This window comes from Rana temporaria, chromosome 2 (genome assembly GCF_905171775.1).
Source record: "Rana temporaria chromosome 2, aRanTem1.1, whole genome shotgun sequence".
Lineage (NCBI taxonomy): Eukaryota > Metazoa > Chordata > Amphibia > Anura > Ranidae > Rana > Rana temporaria.
The window spans coordinates 426,955,206-426,977,196 of record NC_053490.1 but is presented as its reverse complement, the minus strand read 5'-3'; the positions used below and the strand labels follow the sequence as shown (position 1 = coordinate 426,977,196).

The following is a 21,991-nucleotide window of genomic DNA, read 5'->3' as shown; positions in this document are numbered from 1 at the left end:
TCCAGTTATACTTCAAGACTCTTCATCTAATCTGACTGGTTAACTGGTGAACACCTGCTGGAACCTGGAATTCACAATGGGTAATACCAATAAGCATCTGGACTGTCTCTTGGATGTGGCAATTCCATTTTTTACACCTGGCTTCATCCTCCTGCTGTACTCCTTTGGAGGATATCCAACATATGTTGGACCCGCCCATGCACAGCTGTTTGGCATGTCAAATCCATCATTTTTTCAAGTCTACTATTACTACATTTGGAACCATGCATGCTATCATCCCATTTGAAGAACTATGCCTGGACATGTCTTATGTCCCTCACCTCTTATCTCAACTATATAAGCTTCTGGTGGTCCCTTCAGCAGGCTTTGTTGCACAATATATCTAACTGGGAGTAAGATCTACACATAACTTTTTCCGCAACCCAGATGGCTCGAGCCATCTTGTTTGCTCATAAAGCCTCCATTGCTAATACATTTCAAGAGCAGGGCTATAAGATTTTATGTAAAAGGGGGGGAACTAATGTGCAAAACCACTCTAACCAAGGGCACTAAAAGCTGAAAATTAAAATATTTAAAATAAATAAATTAATAATTAATTATAAGCAGCAGCCACTACTAAAAGGTGCTCACACACCGAGGATACAATTGAAAAAGGGGGGGTGTAATGGCGCTTCCCAATTAAACAATAATAAATATATAGCCAATTAAAATAAATGCACATAAAACGTGACCAATGTATACAAATAAAATGTGTTTCACTCCTAGTTCCTTATGTCCCACATACATCAATATCAATGATGAGAGGGATAGATAACGTGAAAATACTGAAGTCCAAAATGTAACAGCATGTATAACTCAGATCTCAGATGTCTCCGCTCTCGGCCGCGAGCGGAGATGACGTCACCGACGGCTCTCCTCCTTCCTGACGCGTTGCATGGCTGAACGACGCCACTTAATCATAGGATCATAGGTTGGAGCACTTTACACTTTGGAAATTATGTTGAAGCACCGCTATTTTGATTGAACACTTTTATATCTATATTTTACTGAGCACAAGTTTTGTGCACTATAGACTGTTTTGCTTAAATTATTAACTGGTATTATCTACTGATTATTTATTTTTGGATTTTACCTTTTCACTATTTATTCTATTTTGCACTGGACGTTTTGATTTTTTACCCATTAAGGTTTTTTTTCACTTTACCTTTTCTCACATTTATTGTGGAATTTCTTTGATGCTCCAAATAATTTTTAGTCAATCATACATTTTGGACTTCAGTATTTTCACGGTATCCATCCCTCTCATCATTGATGTTGATGTATGGTGGGACATAAGGAACTAGGAGTGAAACACATTTTAATTGGATACATTGGTCAGTTACTAGGAATTAATGGGTTCCTTGGGTACAGGATGTCTCAGGAAATCCTGACTCCCCTCAAGCTATTGATGAGCCGAGGTCAACCTAGGCAGATATGGCACGGCCCCTACCTGTTACTTCCCATATCTTCTGTGGGCTTTAGTCCCCCCCCCCACAGTGCATCCCTTTTCTTTCCCTTCCCATCCGCACCTTTGAAATCATTCCTTTTTTCTCTTTTCCCATTTTCCATTCTTCTTTCTAATTAGTGTCTGTAGATTTTCTTTTTCTTGCACACTTGCAATATAACTTCCTAAAAAAAATTTAGTCAGGGGGCAGTGAGTCTGACTTTCCAGCAGGCAGCCAGCATGGGAATCATGTTTGTTCTCTCCGGAAACTTTATTCCTTCTTTACTTATGTACACTTTGTTTTGATTAAGGTCTTGATGTCTGTAATTAAGGTTTTGGACCTCTTGTACACATTATGCTTGAATGTATTCAATGAACCATATATGTTTTCTCAATTATGTCTGAGCTGCCTTGAGCTTATTATTGTATGTATTGACTGTATATTGATACTGTTGTGGACTATAACATCATTTTCTGCCCTTTCTAATAGTGCAGGGTAGAATTAGTTAGAGCATAAGATAATTGAGTGTTTAGAGGTGTGAATGTTTTGGCACTAAGCAATAGGCCCTTTAAGAAGCTAGCAATGCCACAAATAAATTCCTTTATAAAAAAAGAAAAAAAAAACGTACAAATTAAGTGTTTATCTGCTTTAAATAAATTAAAGTGGAGGTTCCATCAAAAAAACAATTTTGCTTTAAACTGTAGCTTACACCTAAAAAAGAAAAAAAAGAACATTTTGTTTTTACTCATCTGGAAATGCCTGTTGCTATGAGGTCCCATGAAATCTGCCTTTGAAAGCACCTAGGATTCTGACATCATCTCCCTTTAGTGCTCTTGGGAAATGTGTGTCCCCATCCAAGACTTCCAAGAAGTAAGGGCCTGATCCACAAAAGGGATACGCCGGCGTATCTACTGATACGCCGTCGTATCCCTGTTTCTATCTATGGAACTGATCCACAGAATCAGTTTCTCATAGATAGGCAGAAGATCCGACATGTGTAAGGGACTTACACTGTCGGATCTTAGGATGCAGTACCGCAGCCGTCGCTGGGGGCATTTCTCGTCGAAATCCAGCGTCGGGTATGCAAATTAGCACTTACGGAGATCCACGAAGCTTTTACGCTTCGTTTTTTCTCCGTAAGTATCAGTTTGCCGTCGCAAAATTAGGGCTGCTTTTACAAAGTGTAAAGTTAGTACACCATGTAAAAGTAGACCCTTCTTTCCCGCGACGCTGTCAAATTTTTTTTTTATTTTTTTTTTCCCGCCGCATCTCTTTTTTTTCCCGACGCAACTTTTTTTACCCGGCGCAATTCACAAAACTCGGCGTAACGTAATTTCGCGAAATGCACGTCGGGAAAATCGCGTCGGGAGCATGCGCAGTACGTCCGGCGCGGGAGCGCGCCTAATTTAAATGGGACTCGCCCCATTAGATTGGGCACGCCTTGCGCTGGCCGGATTTAAGTTACACCGCAGAAAATTTCTAGGTAAGTGCTTTGTGGATCGGGCACTTAGGTAGAAATTTTCCGGCGGTGTAACTTAAATCTGAATATTTAAGTTACACCCGCTGGCTGTGGATCTGGCCCTAAGTGCTTGTAGGCTTCACAATGCCCACAAGCAAAATGACAACGGTGTAGACATAGTTTTATAAATTATATTTTTTTAATATCTATGCGGATCGGCAGCGGCTTGTAAAATAGTAAGTGACCGGATTTATATTATAAAAACGCATGATGAAAGGACATACATTTAAAAAATACTAATTGTGGTTGGATCTCCACTTTAAGTTACAAAGATTTGCCATAAACTGTCCTAACTTATAAATGTGCGTGCTGTACAATAATACTACAATGCAGTTTTTATTTAATAATGTGTTTTAATCGACACTACAATGCTGCATATTTTGTTTTATATCAAAAAATATATATAACAGCTTAAAAAAAGCAAAATTTAAACACAAGGCTCGAAAAGCGGATTTATGTAGTAAAGGGATAAGCTAAGATCTATAAATCTACAAAAATGCTGGAATGTGTATGAGAACATTGAACTAACTCTTTATGAACAGCTGACCTTTGTAGGCGTTTGGACTCAGCAACAGTAACAGCCTTATGAGCAGCATTGAAATAGCATTTCCTGCTTAAACAATTAATACAAATTACTTTAAGAATGTTGCAGTCTCATTTTAATTCTATTTATTGACTTTACTCTAAAAGAATATAAAACAGAGAGTTGGACAAAATGTGTCAAAGCGATTTTCTTTTACAGTGTGTAAGCAATTGAAACCACTTGTTTATATGTGCTTGTGTTGGAAGTGAGAAAGAGAAAGAGAAAAAGAACGAGAAAGGGAGGAAGGATGGATAAATAGCTTGGGGACAAGCAATTAAGTTGTCCATCAAGTTAGATTACCCATTTGATAGAAAATAGCTGAAACTGGGCTTGTAGCTATAGGCCAACAGTTCCTTTATGAATCAGCTCCAGGGATTAGTGGAGAGAAAACATATAACGAAAATGAGGATATAAGAGAGAAATAGAAGTGGGGAAGGGAGAGAGAGAAGGCTCAACCAAGAGAGTGGGTAGAGGAAGGTGGTAGGATGTGTACACGTGAGTGAGAGAGGGCACTGTTTTTTTTTTTATCTAAACATATGAACATTTGAACCAAAATAATAAACTGTTCTAAGATTTATCTAACATTTGGAATATTCTACCACCATATAACCAATTCCTAAACCACTGTAATTCAGCTTTATGTTTATCTTTTCTTTGTACTGAGGCTAAAAGTTCTTTTTTTTTGTATCATCCATTGAATGGGTTGTATTGGATAATTGTGTCTCAAAGAAGTTCCATCAAAACATTCCCTTAGTAAGACCTAGGGTGAAACTTAGAAAATGCAAAAAAAATTAAAAAAAATCAAACAGTTGTTATTTGGTCAACCACTCTAGTGCTGTCTAGGTCCACCATTTCAACACATTCTATCTCTTCACGGTTTTCCTGGGTTTTCTTTTCTTTCCTCTTCTTCTTTGAGGGTGGAACAAAAGTCAGCATAACTGGCAAAATTGCAAAGCAGTGAAAGAATGTGACAAATGCTATCAAAAACAAGCACCTGAACAGTGTACGGGTCAGATTTGAAGGCACAGCTGCAAGAGGGATCAGACCAACAGTGTAACAGAGGTAGCTCTGTAAAATGGCTACCCCATGCAATTCTAATGAATTTTTCACCCATTTAGTCCTAGTAAATTCTTTACCCAAGATAAATGTTGATATTAGTGGTGCACAGTTGTCTATGGTGTAGTTAATCCCATAGATTAGGCAAAGTACAGATATGCAGTCTAACTCAACCTTCCATAATGTCATGAAACCGATTACTCCAAATGCTACAGAGGCCACAGTTAGTGTTATCCAAATATTGATGATAGAGCTGGCAACAAGAAATGATGAAAAAAACAGTAGGAACAAAGCACTTATACAGGAGTTTTGTAATGGAGCTCCAATTGAAGAAGCATATCGGTCCATGTAGACAAAGGAGGGATTGAAGACAATGAATTTTACTTTGGATGTAAGAGAAAGTTTCCTTAAAGTTTCAAGAAGATCATAGAGTTCTTCCCTGTTTGTTTCCATTGTCTTTGCAATCAGAAACATCCTAGAGGCCACAACATCTACTTCGTTGTTGTATTTCTTGGGTATGATAATGTCTTCTGAAAAATATGCATACCTTGGGTTTTTCAGAAAAGAGTATCTCAATATGTCAGTGAAATTCTTTTTGGGTAATCCAGTAGATATATTAAGTTTTCTGAGATAGTTTAAGTAGCTCTCAAACCATGATATTCTTACAAATCCCTTGGTGTATTCAAGAACATCCTCCTGGACACTTGTATTCCAGTATTCTATAGATTCATAGATGTAGAAGCCAATAACTGGGCTGTAGTTACTGAAATACTTTTGCTGGATTGCAGTGTATGTAATGGTCCGTGTCTCAGTTGCAACTATGTTACTCAGGTCAGACCCTTCATTGACCTGCAAGTAGCCCATTAAGGCAAAGGAAATATAAACAAGGTAAAAGAGAACTACAAAAGGTTTTACATATGTATTTGTTATCCAGTCACAGTAATATCGTCTAAGGAAGCAAACCAAAAGGTGACTTTCATAGGAGTTTGTTTCTTCAGAGTCTGTTGTGTCTTCACTAAATCTTGCAGTCATAAGAAACCTGTACCACAATGATTTGACCTGTAGAATTTCAGGCTTTGGCACCTTCCTGCAAAAAATACTATGCTGGTAATTGTTTTCAATGTACCCAGTAAACACAAGGCTAGAGCCATAGAATGATATTATGTAGAGGTAGTTAAAGAAGATTGCTATACATGAATTGCGGCAAAATATCCTTGCAGCTTCGATGTTTGTGAAGGGACTGGCACCAATCCCAAAGGTAACAAGATACATGGCAGTGGTGAGAGAGAAGGAAATCATGGTGTCTGCATACACAACTGCTGTCCTTTCTTTTACATGTTGGTCTTCTCTAGTCTTCCTCCAAGATGACAGCATTTCAAATGTTCCATATAATCCATGACCTTAAAAGAAGAAAGAACAATACAACGTTATAAGCTATCCTCCCAATATAACACTTCCTAGCAATATTTATTGCTTTAGATTACAGTCTGACCTCTAGACTTCAGATTTAGCATATTCTCCCATTTCCTGTGATTTACTCTGTTACTAATTTAATTTACAGGTTCCAAGACTTCTTCAGAACCAGCATATTGAATTTTTCACTGGCCTGATATGGAATCTGGGGGGACCCTGCAAAAAATTTAATTTTTTAAGGTAAAAAAAAGTCATTTAAAACTACTTGCGCTATTAATAAATTTTGGGTCCCGACAATACAGATACAAATCAATGAAAAAATGGCAGGGGACCCCTGTAATTTTTTTCAATGACTTTCCTCTATATTGCTGGGACCGACAATTCATGAATAGCCGCGAATAGTTTCAAATTACTTTTTTTCCTTCAGAAATGACATTTTGTGCAGGGATAGTTATAAACACGGGAAACATGCAATACTTTACATGCATACTTTAGACACCCCCCAGGTATGATATACGTCGGCAGAATGGCATGGCTGGGCACATCAACGTACCTGTAGGTTGCCCTTTAAGCCCAGCCGTGGGGTCACGGGCGCGTGCACACGACCTGGTCCGAAGCTCCGTGATCGCGGCCGTGGGACTCGCGGACCCGATCGCCGCTGGAGTCCCACGATCGGTTCCCGGAGCTGAAGAACGGCTTCCCCGTTCTTCACTGTGGCGCCGTCATCGATCGTGTGTTCCCTTATATAGGGAATCACAATTGATGATGTCACACCTACAGCCACACCCCCTACAGTTAGAAACACAGATGAGGTCATACATAACCCCATCAGCGCCCCCTTGTGGTTAACTCCCAAACTGCAATTGTAATTTTCACAGTAAACAATGCATTTTAAATGCATTTTTTGCTGTGAAAATGACAATGGTCCCAAAAATGTGTCAAAATTGTCCGAAGTGTCCACCATAATGTCGCAGTCATGAAAAAAATTGCTAATCGCCGCCATTAGTAGTAAATATTATTATTTTTTTTATAAAAATGTAATAAAACTATGCCCTATTTTGTAAACGCTATAAATTTTGCGCAAACCTACCGATAAACGCTTATTGCGATGTTTTTTTTACCAAAAATAGGTAGAAGAATACGTATCGGCCTAAACTGAGGGAATTTTTTTTTAGATATTTTTGGGTGATATTTATTATAGCAAAAAGTTCAAAATATTGATTTTTTTTCAAAATTGGCGCTCTATTTTTGTTTATTGCGCAGAGGTGATCAAATACCACCAAAAGAAAGCTCTATTTGTGGGGAAAAAAGGACGCCAATTTTGTTTGGGAGCCACGTCGTACGACCGCGCAATTGTCAGTTAAAGCGACAAGCAGTGCCGAATCGCAAAAACTGGCCGGGTCCTTTAGCGGCCTAAAGGTCCGGATCTTAAGTGGTTAAAGGAATATTTCACTTTTATTGTTTCACTTTAAGCAATATTAAAATCATCGCTTCCGAAAAAACTGCCGTTTTAAAAACTTTTTTGCATTGATATCCCCTGGGGCGGGACCCGGGTCCCCAAACACTTTTTATTACAATAACTTGCATATTAACCTTTAAAATTAACACTTTTTTGAGCACATGCGTGGCGCCAAGCGTGATGGCAGCTTTAAGCCGTAGCTCTTCACCCCGGCGGGACAATAGCAGCTCTTAGGGGGCTATATACTGCTGTTATCACCCCTTCAGGAAAACCCCCCCGATGCCTAAGACGATTGTGCATGTCATCATCCAGGAAAAAGAAATACTGGAGCAGCTCGCACATTACCTTCTCCGTGCCTGGGAACAGTGCAGCATGGCTCAAAATGGCGCTGAGGCCCAAGCACATTCTACAGCTCCGTCGGTCGCCTCCGAACCCCCTGGGCAATTCCAACCCGCTGATGGTGGTGGTGAGTACCCCCCAGCACTCTCTAAGGCTGATTTAGATGCTAGCTTAGAGGCTATGTACACCCGTCTGGCCTCCAAGTTTCAATCTGAGCTTCACAAACCTCCCATGCATTGTCACAGGAGATAGTAGCCCTAGGCTCCAGAACTGACAGGCTGGAGAATAAACATGATGAACTGTCGCTGGCATATAACGATCTGAGCATCGAGCATGAATCACTGCAAACAGCCTTCTCCCTTATTTAGGCACAAGTCGAAGATCTCGACAATAGGAACAGACGCCACAATCTCAGGGTGAGAGGGATCCCTGCATCAGTCACAGACCTGATCCCCACCACCATTAAATTGTTTAGATCACTTCTCCCTGATAGCGAAGCAGCGGCTTTCACCTGTGACCGCATCCACAGAGCTCTCAGGCCCAAACCTCCAGCCGACAAAACAGTAGGCTTCTCCCATGCCATGCTGGAGAATCTCAAAAGTTTGTTTCAGTTTTGGTGGGCTAAATCTAGCATCTCTTATTTGGGAGTGAAACTCTCGGGAGATTTCAGTTACCTCTTTAGCCTTAACTACCTCCCTCTGATTGCTCACTTGAAACAACTCCTTAAGAAGTGGTTCCCTTATAGAATCTCACTACAGCCATTAAGATGACGATCTTGCCCAAGCTCCTTTACCTTTTTAGGGCTCTCCCCCTGTCCATTTCTAAAACTGTCCTTCTAAAATTGCAGGCCCACCTGAATAGGTTCATTTGGAATGGCAGACCCCCTAGGTTCTCTAGTGCTTTATTGACCATACAGGTCTGGGGGTTTGGGAGTTTCGCAAATCTGGCTATATTTTTTGGCTAGTAGATTCTCGCAACTAGCTCAGTGGAACATTAAAGATTCTAGGGTCCCTTGTATCACTTTTGAACAGGATTCCGTACGCCCGTACTACCTGCAGGTGCTGCTATGGTCCTCCAGATCTGTTTTGTTGGGAAGGAAATTAATTGCAGCCCAGGAGCTGAGACTATGGGAGAGGTTCCGCTCCTGGCAGGCTCTCAGATCAGAGGTCCCTCCTGGGGCCTCCTTTTTGGGGGATCCCAGATTTCCTGTGGCTTTTGATGCTCTGGGCTGTTTTGGGTGGTGGACAGGTAGTGAGCTGGTATCTCTGGCGGATTTTCTCCACAGGGACAGATTTGTCTCTTTCTCTCAGCTTCGTGCCCATAAGGATATTCCCTTGGGGGAGCACTATAGGTATTTGCAGATCCACCACTTTTTTCAGACCCACTATGCGGATGTCCCCTCGGATTCTAACACTGTCTTTGAAACCCTCTGTAGCGCTTCTCCCAGACAGAGGGGCTTGATCTCGGCACTGTATAAGTCTATGGAGGGGGGTGGGAGTGGCTCCATTTTGAAACACATGATGCAATGGGATCAAGAGTTGGGCCTTGATTATGAATATAGAGACTGGAAGACTAACTGGCAGAACATGAGGAAATGTACTATTTGCCTTTCTATCAGGGAAACTGCTATTAAATTATTTACCCGTTGGTATCTTACTCCTCTAAGGCCTCGTACACACGATAGGTTAACCAGAGGACAACGATCTGAAGGACCGTTTTCATCTGTCAAAACCGATTGTGTGTGGGTCCCATAGGTTATTTAACCATAGGTTAAAAAAAAGCCAACTTGCTTTAAAATTAACCTATGGATTGGTAACCGATAGGTCAAAACCGATCGTTAGTAGGCACGACCATCGGTTAAAAACCCACGCATGCTTGGAAGCATTGAACATTTTTTTCAGCACGTCGTTGTGTTTTACATCACCGCGTTCTGACATGATCAGTTATTTAACCTATGTTTTGGCTAGGGTGGACCAAATAATGTTAACTGAGAAATTTCACCATGCACTGCAAGATACTATTCCAATTTACGATGCTAAATGGAATCCTTGGTTTTTGTTACGTTTGACTGATTGACCTGAGACTTTGTTTTTGTTTTCTTTATTATCTTTTTTTTTTCTTCTCTCTTTCTTTATTTTTTGCTTCATTTGTTTAAGTTTGCCCGTACAGTATACATGATAGTTATTTGCCATGGATTTTGAGCATATGTTTGATTCTATGCATGATCGTCGATACACCTTGGTCTTCTTGCTGTATGTCTGCTTGCATATGCACTTTTCTTTTTTGGTTGTATTCAAGGATTGCCTTATCTGTATCCATGCTGTAAACTTTTTTATATTTTTCAATAAAAACCCTTAGTATAAAAAAATGAAAAAGGGGGAAAGAAAAAAAAGAAGGAAGGGAAAAATAAAATAAAAAAAAGGAAAAAAAATAAATAAAAATTAACACTTTTGATTTCTCCCATAGATTTTTAAAGGGTGTTCCGCGGCTTTTCGAATTTTCCGCGAACACCACGAATTGTTCGCTGTTCGGCGAACGGGCGAAAAGCCAATGTTCGAGTCGAACTTGTGTTTGACTCAAACATAAAGCTTATCCCTAGAACCAACCAGGGAGGCCAGAGACAATACCACCAAAGTGCTGAATTTGCTGCATATAGCCAATAGCAACACTTATTTGACATGTACGGACAGCCCTTAATTTAAAAATACATTTCAACAAATCATTAGCAATGGGTATAGGCATTTCGCAGCCACGTCTCTCGCACCTCCAAGCCAGCTTTAACTTGAAATGGACTGACATGGCCCTAAAGTACTTAGGTACACACATCCCCCCGAAATTCTCCCAACTATTCAAGTTCCACTTCCCGCCCCTTCTGAAAACTATCCAAAAACTACTCGACCAATGGGACAGCAGCCTACACTCTTGGTTTGGCCGCTGTAACATTCTTAAACTTAGCCATTTTCTTAACAGCTTGCCACCCCCCACCGCTAACACCCAGCCCCTCACGATTCTGAAGGAGCTCTGCGCAGAGACAGGGGAGCTATTAAACTCACTTTCACTGACATATAATGTGCTCATTGCACCGCCCGGGGAATTCCAGCTTCCGAGCCTTACTAAGTGGGAAAGAGACCTAAATTGCCACTTTACCGCCAGCAAAAAAAAACATTCTTAAATTCACACACAAATCTTCCTTGTGTACCAAAATCCTACTCCAAAACATGGCAATTATGGGATATTTTCAAATATTCAGCAGAAGGACAGGCCCTCAGAGGAGAAGTCCCGATAGCCTGACAACTCCTCGCACAACCACAGAGGCCCTCCCAGGTCAGGGTATACCATATACAATACAAAAAAACTGCTTAGTGGGCGAAAGCCGAGAACCATACTCATACCCCCCTTTACCCGGATGATTCCCTATATTACCCCCCTCTTTTCTCTACTTATCTCTCTGTTTTTTAGGGCACCGCCCTTTTTCTTTTTTACTTCTACTTTCTGGTACTGTTAGATATTTTGAAAAAAAACAAAAAACAAAAGGGAACTGGGCCCACTGGGCTATGACATCCTGATTTACCATATTCAGTGACACAAGATAACCGGAATGATAGAAAGCCCTGCACTAGTTCCCATCAGGGTTCTACCCCATGGGGAGGTCCAAACCAAAGCACCATTATGGCTTCTCTGTATCCCGGTGAACGTCTACCTGGAAAAAGGATGCATTCACATCAATGCTAATGATGTTTGATAATCTGTACACATGTACCTTTATTTGTACCAATATTATGTTGAAAACTTTGTAAATGTGGTCCCTGTGGACCGGTTTCCTGATATAAATAATAAAAAAAAGAAAACGCTGTTCAAACCACACATGTGAGGTATCATCGCAACAAAAGGTAGGAATCTGCAACAAAGTTTGTTAAAACCCCTGTAATGTATATAGAGTACCCAGAGAGGAATGTTTTTTTTGCAACAAAAGTGGAGTTACGCTATGTTGCATGAAAAAACCTTCACAGTGTGTACCAGGCTTTATGCATTAAGAGAAAGTATTAAGAGCACCGTTCTACTGCCAAGCAGTGTGGGCAGTGTTTATTAGGGATGAGTTTTATATTCGGGTCGAACATGAGTTCGACTCGAACATTGGCTGTTCGCCCGTTTGCCGAATAGCAAACAATTTGGGTATTTGCGGCAAATTCAAAAGCAGCGGAACACCCTTTAAAAGTCTATGGGAGAAATCAAAGTGCTAATTTTAAAGGTTATTATGCAAGTTATTGTCATAAAAAGTGTTTGGGGACCTGGGTCCTAGCCCAGGGGACATTTATCAATGCTTAAAAACAAAGTTTTTTTCGGGAACAGTTTTTTTTAATAATGCTTAAAGTGAAACAATAAAAGTGAAATATTCCTTTAAATTTCATACCTGGGGGTGTCTACAGTATGCCAGTAAAGTATCACATGATTCCTGTGTTTATAACAGTCCTTGCACAAAATGAAATTTCCAAAGGAAAAAAAGTAATTTAAAACTACTCGCGTCTGTAATGAATTGTCGGGTCCCTTCAATACAGATAAAAGTCTTTTGAAAAAAACGACATGGGTCCCCCCCAGTCCATTGCCAGGAGTAAGCCCCGAAGGAACAGTAGGTACCCGCACAATGCCACCATACATGAACCACCGTTTCTGTCACAATGACGATTAAAATTCTATCACTTAATGCCCGAGGCCTAAATCACCCCGCAAAGCGATTCTCCATGTGAAAAGAAGCCTGCAAACAAGGGGCGGACATTCTTTGCATACAGGAAACACATTTCCAACTGAATAACTCCCCATACTGCTCGCATAGAGACTTCCCAAATGTCTATATGGCTTGCACCTCTAATAGCAAAAGTGGTGGGGTCCTACTAACCATTAAAAACTCACTTTCCTTCCAACCCAAGGACATTGTTCTAGACGAAGGAGGCAGATACGTAATTGTTTCTGGTGATATTAACTCCAAACCATACACAATCGTCACAGTGTATGCCCCAAACTCACACCAACTCCGCTTCATAACAAAAGTCCTCAAAAAAGCAAACTCCATGAGACTTGGTAGTCTTTTTGTATGCGGGGACTTTAACATTACCTCTGATCCATTGCTGGACACTTCCTCAGGCAAAACTAAAGGCACTTTGGCCCTCCAACCCCTGATCCACTCTGAGGACCTGTTTGACACTTGGAGGTGCCTTCATGCGAATGAACAAGACTACACCTTTTTCTCAAATAGACATGGTTCATACTCCCGCATAGACATGTTTTTAACAGATAAATGGCTATTGCAAAATGTGGAAACAGCAAAAATTCATGACATTACATGGTCAGACCATGCCGCTATATCAATGTCTATCGCGGAGAGGGGAGTCTCCTCCTTACCCCCCATCTGGAGCTGTAATCCTAAAATTCTCCAAGAACAACACTATCAAAAATCCATTTCTACGCATCTAATCAACTACTTTCTTGAAAACACAGAATCTGTAGAGGATCCATATATTGTATGGAACGCGCACAAAGCCTTCATGAGAGGCATTCTAATACAACTAGGAGCTACTAAAAAAAACGTCAGACCCAACAATTTCACAAGGTTATCACAGACCTCCGTGATATAGAATCTCAAAATAAAAGATCGCCATCAGCACCCCCTGGCCAAAAAATTACACTCCCTCAGAGAAAAAATGAGGGAACTTCTGACACAACAATATGACAAACATTTGAGAAGTCTGAGACTGAATCACTACTCCAATGCCAATAGAGCAGGTTAATACCTAGCGAATAGACTAAAAGCTGCTCGCACCAAAACTAGAATAGCATACTTAAAAAGCCCAAATTCCTCACACAAAGTTACCAACCCCCAGGAAATAGCTAATTAGTTTGCAGATTATTAAAGCTCATTATATAATTTACACGAGGACCCTAATACCCCTCAACCAAATGCAGAAACAATTCAAACGTTCCTTCATAGAATACACCTCCCCTCACTGTCTAAGTCACAGCTTGAGGAACTCAATGCACCAATTACGGCCCAGGAAGTAGAAAGAATCATACACTCACTCCCTAATAGGAAATCACCCGGACCCGACGGGTTCTCTAACAAATATTTCAAGACATTTAAAACATTACCATCTCCCCACATGTCAAAAGTCTTTAATAAAACCATAGACTCTGCTTCTCTACCCCAGGAGATGCTGAGGGCTCACATAATGACACTACCAAAACCGGGTAAAGACCCCAATACACCGGCTAATTTTAGGCCCATCTCCCTCCTCAACACAGACACAAAAGTCTACGCAAAACTTCTGGCCAAGAGACTAACGAATATCATTCCTTTACTTATCCAGCGCGATCAAATGGGTTTTTTGAGGGGAAGACAAACCTCAGACGCAACAAGAAGAATTATTAACGTAATACAACATGCTGAACAAACTCAAATGCCTTCTCTGTTGTTATCCATAGACGCAGAGAAGGCGTTTGATACAGTCCACTGGACCTATATGGAAAAAGTTTTAGACAAATTCGGTTCCCAAGGATCCATTCTGAATGCTATTTTGGCCCTTTATGCTGCCCCTTGTCTTCAACCATCTTCAACTTAATGATAGAACCCCTGGCTGAAGCTATTAGGTCGAATTCCTTGATTACGGGCTTTCAGTTTGGCTCTGGTAAACACATCATTAATCAATTTGCAGACGATGTAATACTGCTCTTGTCTAATCCATCTGCATCCTTAAAAGAAGCACACAACATCCTCACGGCCTTTGGGGAGATATCCTATTATAAAGTTAATTTCACCAAATCCCTAGACCCCACACAAAAAACATTTTGCAATCGCAATTACCTTATACTTGGAGCCCAGGAAGAATCACCTACCTAGGCATCACGCTTACAAATAAAACTTCTACACTTGCCAGAGCAAACTTGTCCCCGCTAGTAGCCAAGCTGGAAGCCCAGTTCAGGGATATATAAAAAAAAAGAAATATCGTGGATGGGCAGAATATCTGCTTACAAAATGTTGATACTGCTGCAAATTTTATATATGTTACGCACACTGCCGATCCACATACCTCACCATTATCTCAAGAGTCTCACGAACCTAGGTTGGAAATACATATGGAACGGTAAAAAAGCTAGATGCTCACGAAAGAATTTAACATCACACAGACGAGTAGGTGGGGTGGGACTAGTAGATATTTATGACTACCTATGGGCGGTAAGATTAGACAAACTCAAATACTGGTTACAGGAGACTGACATGCCTCTTTGGGTAGACGTTTAGAACGCCATCTCGCCGACTAACGACCTAAAACTACTACTCTTAGCAGACAGATGGGCACCATGGGACATGACCACATTATCCCCCACAATGCGGACATCCATGAGGGCATGGAGATTCCTTTTAGAACAAAACCAGCAAAATGTACAAGACACAAAATTTGAACTACCACTGAAGATGCTTGAAGCTAAAATCCCAATGTTGAAGGTCAAGGACCTGATAGACCAGGGCATTACACACATATCAGAATTGTATGTGGGAACTAGGCAGAAATCGGTTAACCAAATTATGACACAATATCACCTCACAAATGACAAACTGTTCAAATGTTTAAGGATCACTCACTTCTTACAACCATTACCACCACCAATTATAACCCTTCCGAGTAAAATATGGCATTTCTACTCTACAGCCAAACATGACATCAAAGGCATATCCTTCTTCTATAACACGTTCTGAGACAAACTAACGTTCTCAAAGCCTGCAGCAATGAAAAAATGGGAGGTAGACCTTGGCACCACTTTCTCAGAAGACCAATGGGCACATACCTTCAAGGAAATACACAAAGCCTCTCATTGTGTCAAGCACTGGGAATTGGCAATTAAACTGGCAAATAGATGGCATTACACTCTGTTCAGAATAGTCACATTCTTCCCGGGAGCGTCACCTAGCTGCTGGAGAGAATGTGGACAAGTAGGGAACCTATTACACATGTTATGGCACTGCCCAAACATAAAAGCCTTTGGAATCAGGTTTTCCAACTAATTTCATCTTTAACAGGTGTAATCGCGCCCCCTGATCTGGCTTTAGCACTCCTACACTTAAACATAGACAAATTCCACTGTAACCTAAGACCAGTCATCACTCACATTCACATACTTTTAGAAACTCGTTCCATGATTTTACGTAATTGGAAATCCAGTAAGGCTATAAACATATCAGACATCACCACAGGGATCCATAGGAATTACACGTTTGAAAGACTTATAGCCTATAATTCTATGGGTTGCAGAAAGTTTGACAAATGTTGGTCTATTTGGCCCAAATGCTGTTGATGTATTGCCAAAATAGTTCATTGTTTTGACTTTCATTTTTTTTTCTGACATATATGGATGTATATCGGAAGATGTGGATATCAGATAACCATATGTACCTTGTTAAATTTTGAAAATATTCAATAAACATATTGAAAAAATAAAATAAAAAAAAGGGTGGGCTCCGGGCGCAGAGCACTGTGCCCGGAGCCTACTCAGTTGCTTGACATTAACAAATTAATATTTGCTAATGTCTTCCTGTTTCTCCTTCCGGCCAATCAGGAAGTGGGTCCTGAGACCCGATTAGCCTGGGAGTTCTAGTACCTGATTGGCTGTGAGTTCTAAGTACTGATTGCCTTGGAGGAGAAGCGACTGACAGGACTCGGAGATGCAGGGGGAAGCCGAAAAAGCTGCAACATGGATGGGGTAGGTGCGGGGCTGGCGGGCGATGGATGAGGTGATGAAGTGACCAGGGGGGAGCAGTGATCTATCGAGCAAGCATGGGGGGCTAGGGAGGCCGCAGGCTGCCCTGCCAAGAAAATGGAGCACCAGCCACCACTTGTCAGGCTATATCATTGTTAGAGCTCCTATTGTGTTCAGGTGACATGTGTCAAACAGTACAGTAAGTAAAGGGAGGTCTCTCTGATAAAACCACAGTTATCAATAAACTCATGACAGCCCTTCCCAACTACATGAAAAAAAAAGTTTCACTAAAATTGGGCTTTAAATAACTTCAGTTATAGGCACAATCTGTTATTATATGTTTCCTAATGCTTCAAGCCCACATTTTGGTGCAATTAATGCCAAGTTTTAGATCCCATTCTCTCTGAAACTTACTTTGCTTGATAGGCAATTAGGGCAGTCATTGCAAACATGCATTCATACCATGTTCTTGTCTGTATCATCAGTCTAAATGTTTTCTGGGAAAACAATCTACATATTTTACCTAACTTCTGCACTTGGACATAATCATCAATTTAGGAACGTCTGTAACATACAGTGACTTGTTTTATCTAGTTTAGTACAGTGATCTGACCTTGCAGAAAAGAACACGCATTTAGTATTCATTCCGTTCTTTTCCTTTTGCAGACATTACTGAATTGTCAGCAATTATGAAATATGGTCAATTATGTAGAATACAGTGTTCAAGGGTAAAAGCTGTAATGGGCTGTGTATTTTAGCAAGTATTTGGGGCAGAATGTGTTGCTTATCCTTGACCTGACTGGCAATATTAAAAGCTAGAACAACAAGTGAGATTTAGCACCATCTTGGATTAATGTCCATTCACTCTAGAGGTGTGCCAGAATCACTTATTTACTAAGAGGTGTGGGTACGACAGATATCAAATTATATTGTGCCAAAACTCCTAAGAATGCATTTGGAAAAACATAAGACGCACAGAGAACAAAGATAATAGCAGAGCAATAAAATAAAAAAGACACTTATGGAAAAATGTAATATTTGCCAAACGAAGCGCTGTCCCTTGAATTGGAAAACATTGAGTGCTGCTGATAAAAAAATCCTGCCTATTCAAATTAAAAATATTACTTTATCTTCCATAGTTCACTTACAGTGACAGAGTATAAAATTAATAGTGCTTTTTAAGCTGTAGCTGGAGATCCTGGATCTTGCCGCTCCTTAATGAATTTTAACATTTTAATATTCACATGGCAACTAATTTGCTAATTAGCCAAACATTTTTAGGAAAAGAAGTGTAAAGCATCTAACCTGTTTAAATATGTCTATAAATGAAAACATACCGAAAAGTATTCAAAGATAAGTGTTGAAAATGAAATGATCTGTGCTTTAAGAGTGCATAAACATTTGTATTTTGCATTTTTCCATTAGTTCACAAAATAACAGTAATAGTGATAATAATTGCTAGTCTTCACAATGAATGGATTATCAAAATTAGGCATATGAATTTAATGCATTTTAATGAAATACATGTAATGTAATGAATAACTGTAATGACATGCCAATTTGTAACTGGTTACTGCCACCACACCTTCTACCCCACAATGTCTTCCTGTCTCTGACTACCAGATTACAGGAAATCAAAACCAAATAAACCTAAAGAAATAATTTAAAAAAACACACCCAGAAATGGACCAATAACATTACCAACTACGGTGTACTTATGTGTTTTCTATAGTCAAAAGCCCTGGCTTATCTGTGGAAACGTTGGCTGTTATATACTGTACATTGGGGCCCTGCTAGTATACTTTTATTACTACAAATTCAGAGCTGTGCTAAATTGAATTAGTGTTCTATACCTACTGTATATACAGTAGCACGTAATTAAATAAAAATGCAGACAATCTAAAGTCCATAGGAAGTATTTGTGAAAGAAGAAAAGCTCCTCTTGAGTGCTCTTTGGAACAGTAAATCTGTCACCAAATGTAGAATAACGTCCTCATGTGAACAACCACCATGTATGCAGAGATTGCACACTTACTGGCTATACATGACCCTCGATCTCTAGAAATGTCAAACAGGTCTAAGACTATCATCCAATCACGATTCATCCAGAAGCTACTTCAACCCTCATTTAAGGGGAACCATTAAAGTGTATTAAGGGACACAAAATCCTTAGGTATCATTTATTAAAAGTCTAAAAGTTGCACTTACATTCAGTTAAAAACTGTAGCGCTATCCAGTAAATATCCTTGCTAGCAGTACCAACAAAAACACCCGCACTTCCAGGAATGCAAAGATGCAATGACATCAGCCCGTAGCTCAGACTTACGCATTTCATCCAATGTGACGTCGCCAGGGGCACGGGCATCATGCTGAGCCATCGGCATTTATGTATAAGGAGCGTAACCAGGATTTGATCTGAGCTGCAAAGTGGCTAGGCATGGCCATGCCTTGGTTTGAACTCGTCACAGCCATCTTAATTAAAACAGCCAGGCCTCGATTTGAGTGTAGCTGAATAGGAAATTAACCTAACGTGGCCAAGCCTCAACTTGGATTCTAAGCCGTAAATAACAAGCCAGATAGCCAAATCAGCAAGAAAATAATGGTTATTCATACACATTCAGATTAACAAGCAAAATTATATTTTATGGAGAGGCTTATGCCCTGTACACGCGATCGGTCCATCCAATGAGAACGGTGTGATGGACCGTTTTCGTCGGTTAACCGATGAAGCTAAATGATGGTCAGTCGTGCCTACACACCATCAGTTAAAAAAGCGATAGTGTCAGAACACGGTGACGTAAAACACAACGACGTGCTGAAAAAAATGAAGTTCAATGCTTCCAAGCATGTGTCGACTTGATTCTGAGCATGCGTGGATTTTTAACTGATGGACGTGCCTACAAACGATCGTTTTTTTTATAACGGTTAGGTATCCATCGGTTAAATTTAAAACAAGATTGCTTTTTTTTATCCTATGGATAAATAACCGATGGGGCCTACACACAATCGGTTTGGTCCGATGAAAACGGTCCATCAGACCGTTCTTAACGGTTTGACTGATCGTGTGTACGCGGCATTAGTGTCTCTTAGTGCCTTCCAATAGAACTCAAAATTATAAGCGAATACGATGTAAAAGGATGGGTACCAGTAATCACAGGCCATCTAGTGGGCAAATAAAATATTTTTCACCGTCTACTGTATCTCACAAAAGTGAGTACACCCCTCACATTTTTGTAAATATTTTATTATATCTTTTCATGTGACAACACTAAAGAAATTACACTTTGCTATAATATAAAGTAATGCGTATACAGCTTGTATAACAGTGTCTTTCCTACAGTCAAGCATGGTGGTGGGAGTGTCATGGTCTGGGGCTGCATGAGTGCTTCCGGCACTGGGGAGCTACAGTTCATTGAGGGAACCATGAATGCCAACATGTACTGTGACATACTGAAGCAGAACATGATCCCCTCTCTTTAGAGACTGGACCACAGGGCAGTATTCCAACATGATAATGACCCCAAGCACACATCCAAGACGACCATTGCCTTGATAAAGAAGCTGCGGATAAAGGTGATGGACTGGCCAAGCATGTCTCCAGACCTAAACCCTATTGAGCATCTGTGGGGAATCCTCACACGTAAGGTAGAGAAGCGCAAGGTCTCTAACATCCACCAGCTCCGTGATGCCATCATGAAGGTGTGGAAGAATACTCTAGTGGCAACCTGGGAATCTCTGGTGAACTCCATGCCCAAGAGGGTTAAGGTAGTGCTGGAAAATAATGGTGGCCACACAAAATATTGACACTTTGGGCCCAATTTGGACATTTTCACTTAGGGGTGTACTCACTTTTGTTGCCAGCGGTTTAGACATTAATGGCTGTGTATTGAGTTATTTTGAGGGGACAACTAATTTACACTGTTATACAAGCTGTACATTTACGACTTTACATTGTAACAAAGTGTAATTTCTTCAGTGTTGTCACATGAAAGGGTATAATAAAAAATTACAAAAATGTGAGGGGTGTGCTCACTTTTGTGAGATACTGTATCTACTCCAAATAATTATATGCAGTTCTAAAACATAATTGGAACATAAAAATAATAACTTAGATTTCTCATAATTAATAAAATTCTCCTATTTTACAAACACCTAAAATTATTTAAAAATCACAAAGAGTTCCTATGGACTTTGGATTTTCTGCATTTTTATTTAATTACATGCTATATAGGTATATATCACTAATTCAATTTGTAGTACTATATAATACTGTGTTGAATATCTCATGATAGAGTTGCTGCTTTACTCCTCTGTTTGTATACTTACATTTTTAGTTTTGTTAAAGATCTTCACAGTATACTTTTCCTGCTTTTTATATGTTTTCCTTTTTATGTATTTTATTTTTCATAATCTATAATTATAATGATGTACAAAGATTTTATCAGTAGCTGACTTTGTTACATATTTCTTAATTATATATACTCAGGGTGTTAAGGTCATACTATTTTTACCTGCTATTATAGCATACAAATATGTAACCATAAACTGACAATTCATTATTAATTACACTCTAAATAGATATATTCAGATCCCAGCAGGGTAACTATCACTGTTACATTTATAATGCTGTTAATAAAAACAGGTTGACCTTTACTTGTATCTCCTCACCTGCAAAGTCTATAAAACAGGAACTTAATCATTTAATTTATTACTAAGTATGTAGTACTTTTGACATCTAAAGGATGATTAACTATGAGTTCTGCAAAATATATTTGAAATGTAACACCTTTAGTATCAGGCAGGAAGTGTATTAAAAAGTCCCCACTTATTCAAGAGACTGACTATAATCCAGGGATACTGAGTCTATCATTGAAAATTAAAATTCTATTACAGCCCAGTAAAGATAAACTTTATCCTTAAAAACTCAGGGAGGAAAGCAAAGACAGAATGACAACATTTTGTGCCAACTTACAAAAGTGGAATATCTTAAAAATATTTTTCCAGATACATACAAATGATTTTTCTTTAGTCTCATGTTTAGCCAGCAGGTGGAATACTTTTTAGATGTTTTCCTGTTAATCCTTATCTAAAACCACAGATATGTTTGTTAAGTTATAAATAATTCTATCACCCTATTCTTGCTTTACCACTTGAATCCTTACGTCTCACCACAATTAAGGTTTCTTTTCTTTTAGGCATCTATATCCAAGGTCAGTAAAATCTCCAGCACAAGCCAAAAGTTTTGTTTTTGAAAGAATGGGGCAGGTCCAAAACCTCTGCCAAGTTTTCTTTGCGATCTATTTGGGAAGATTCATCCCTACTTCCTGTTGGGACAGGAAGTATAGGGAGACACACTGTACCATTTTTTTTTTCAGTAAAATAGAAAAGGGTTA

The 21,991-nt window shown here is 39.7% G+C and overlaps 1 protein-coding gene across 1 annotated transcript in view; it reads right to left on the bottom strand.

Annotated features, from left to right (window-relative positions):
• Positions 1-3,185: 3,185 nt before the first annotated feature.
• PTCHD1 (patched domain containing 1) overlaps positions 3,186-21,991 on the bottom strand; it is a 257,228-nt gene continuing 238,422 nt past the window's right edge. Inside the window, exon 3 of the mRNA XM_040338253.1 lies at positions 3,186-6,042. Coding sequence (XP_040194187.1) covers positions 4,388-6,042 — 1,655 coding nt within the window. The 3' untranslated portion in view covers positions 3,186-4,387. The remainder of the gene's footprint in view (positions 6,043-21,991) is intronic.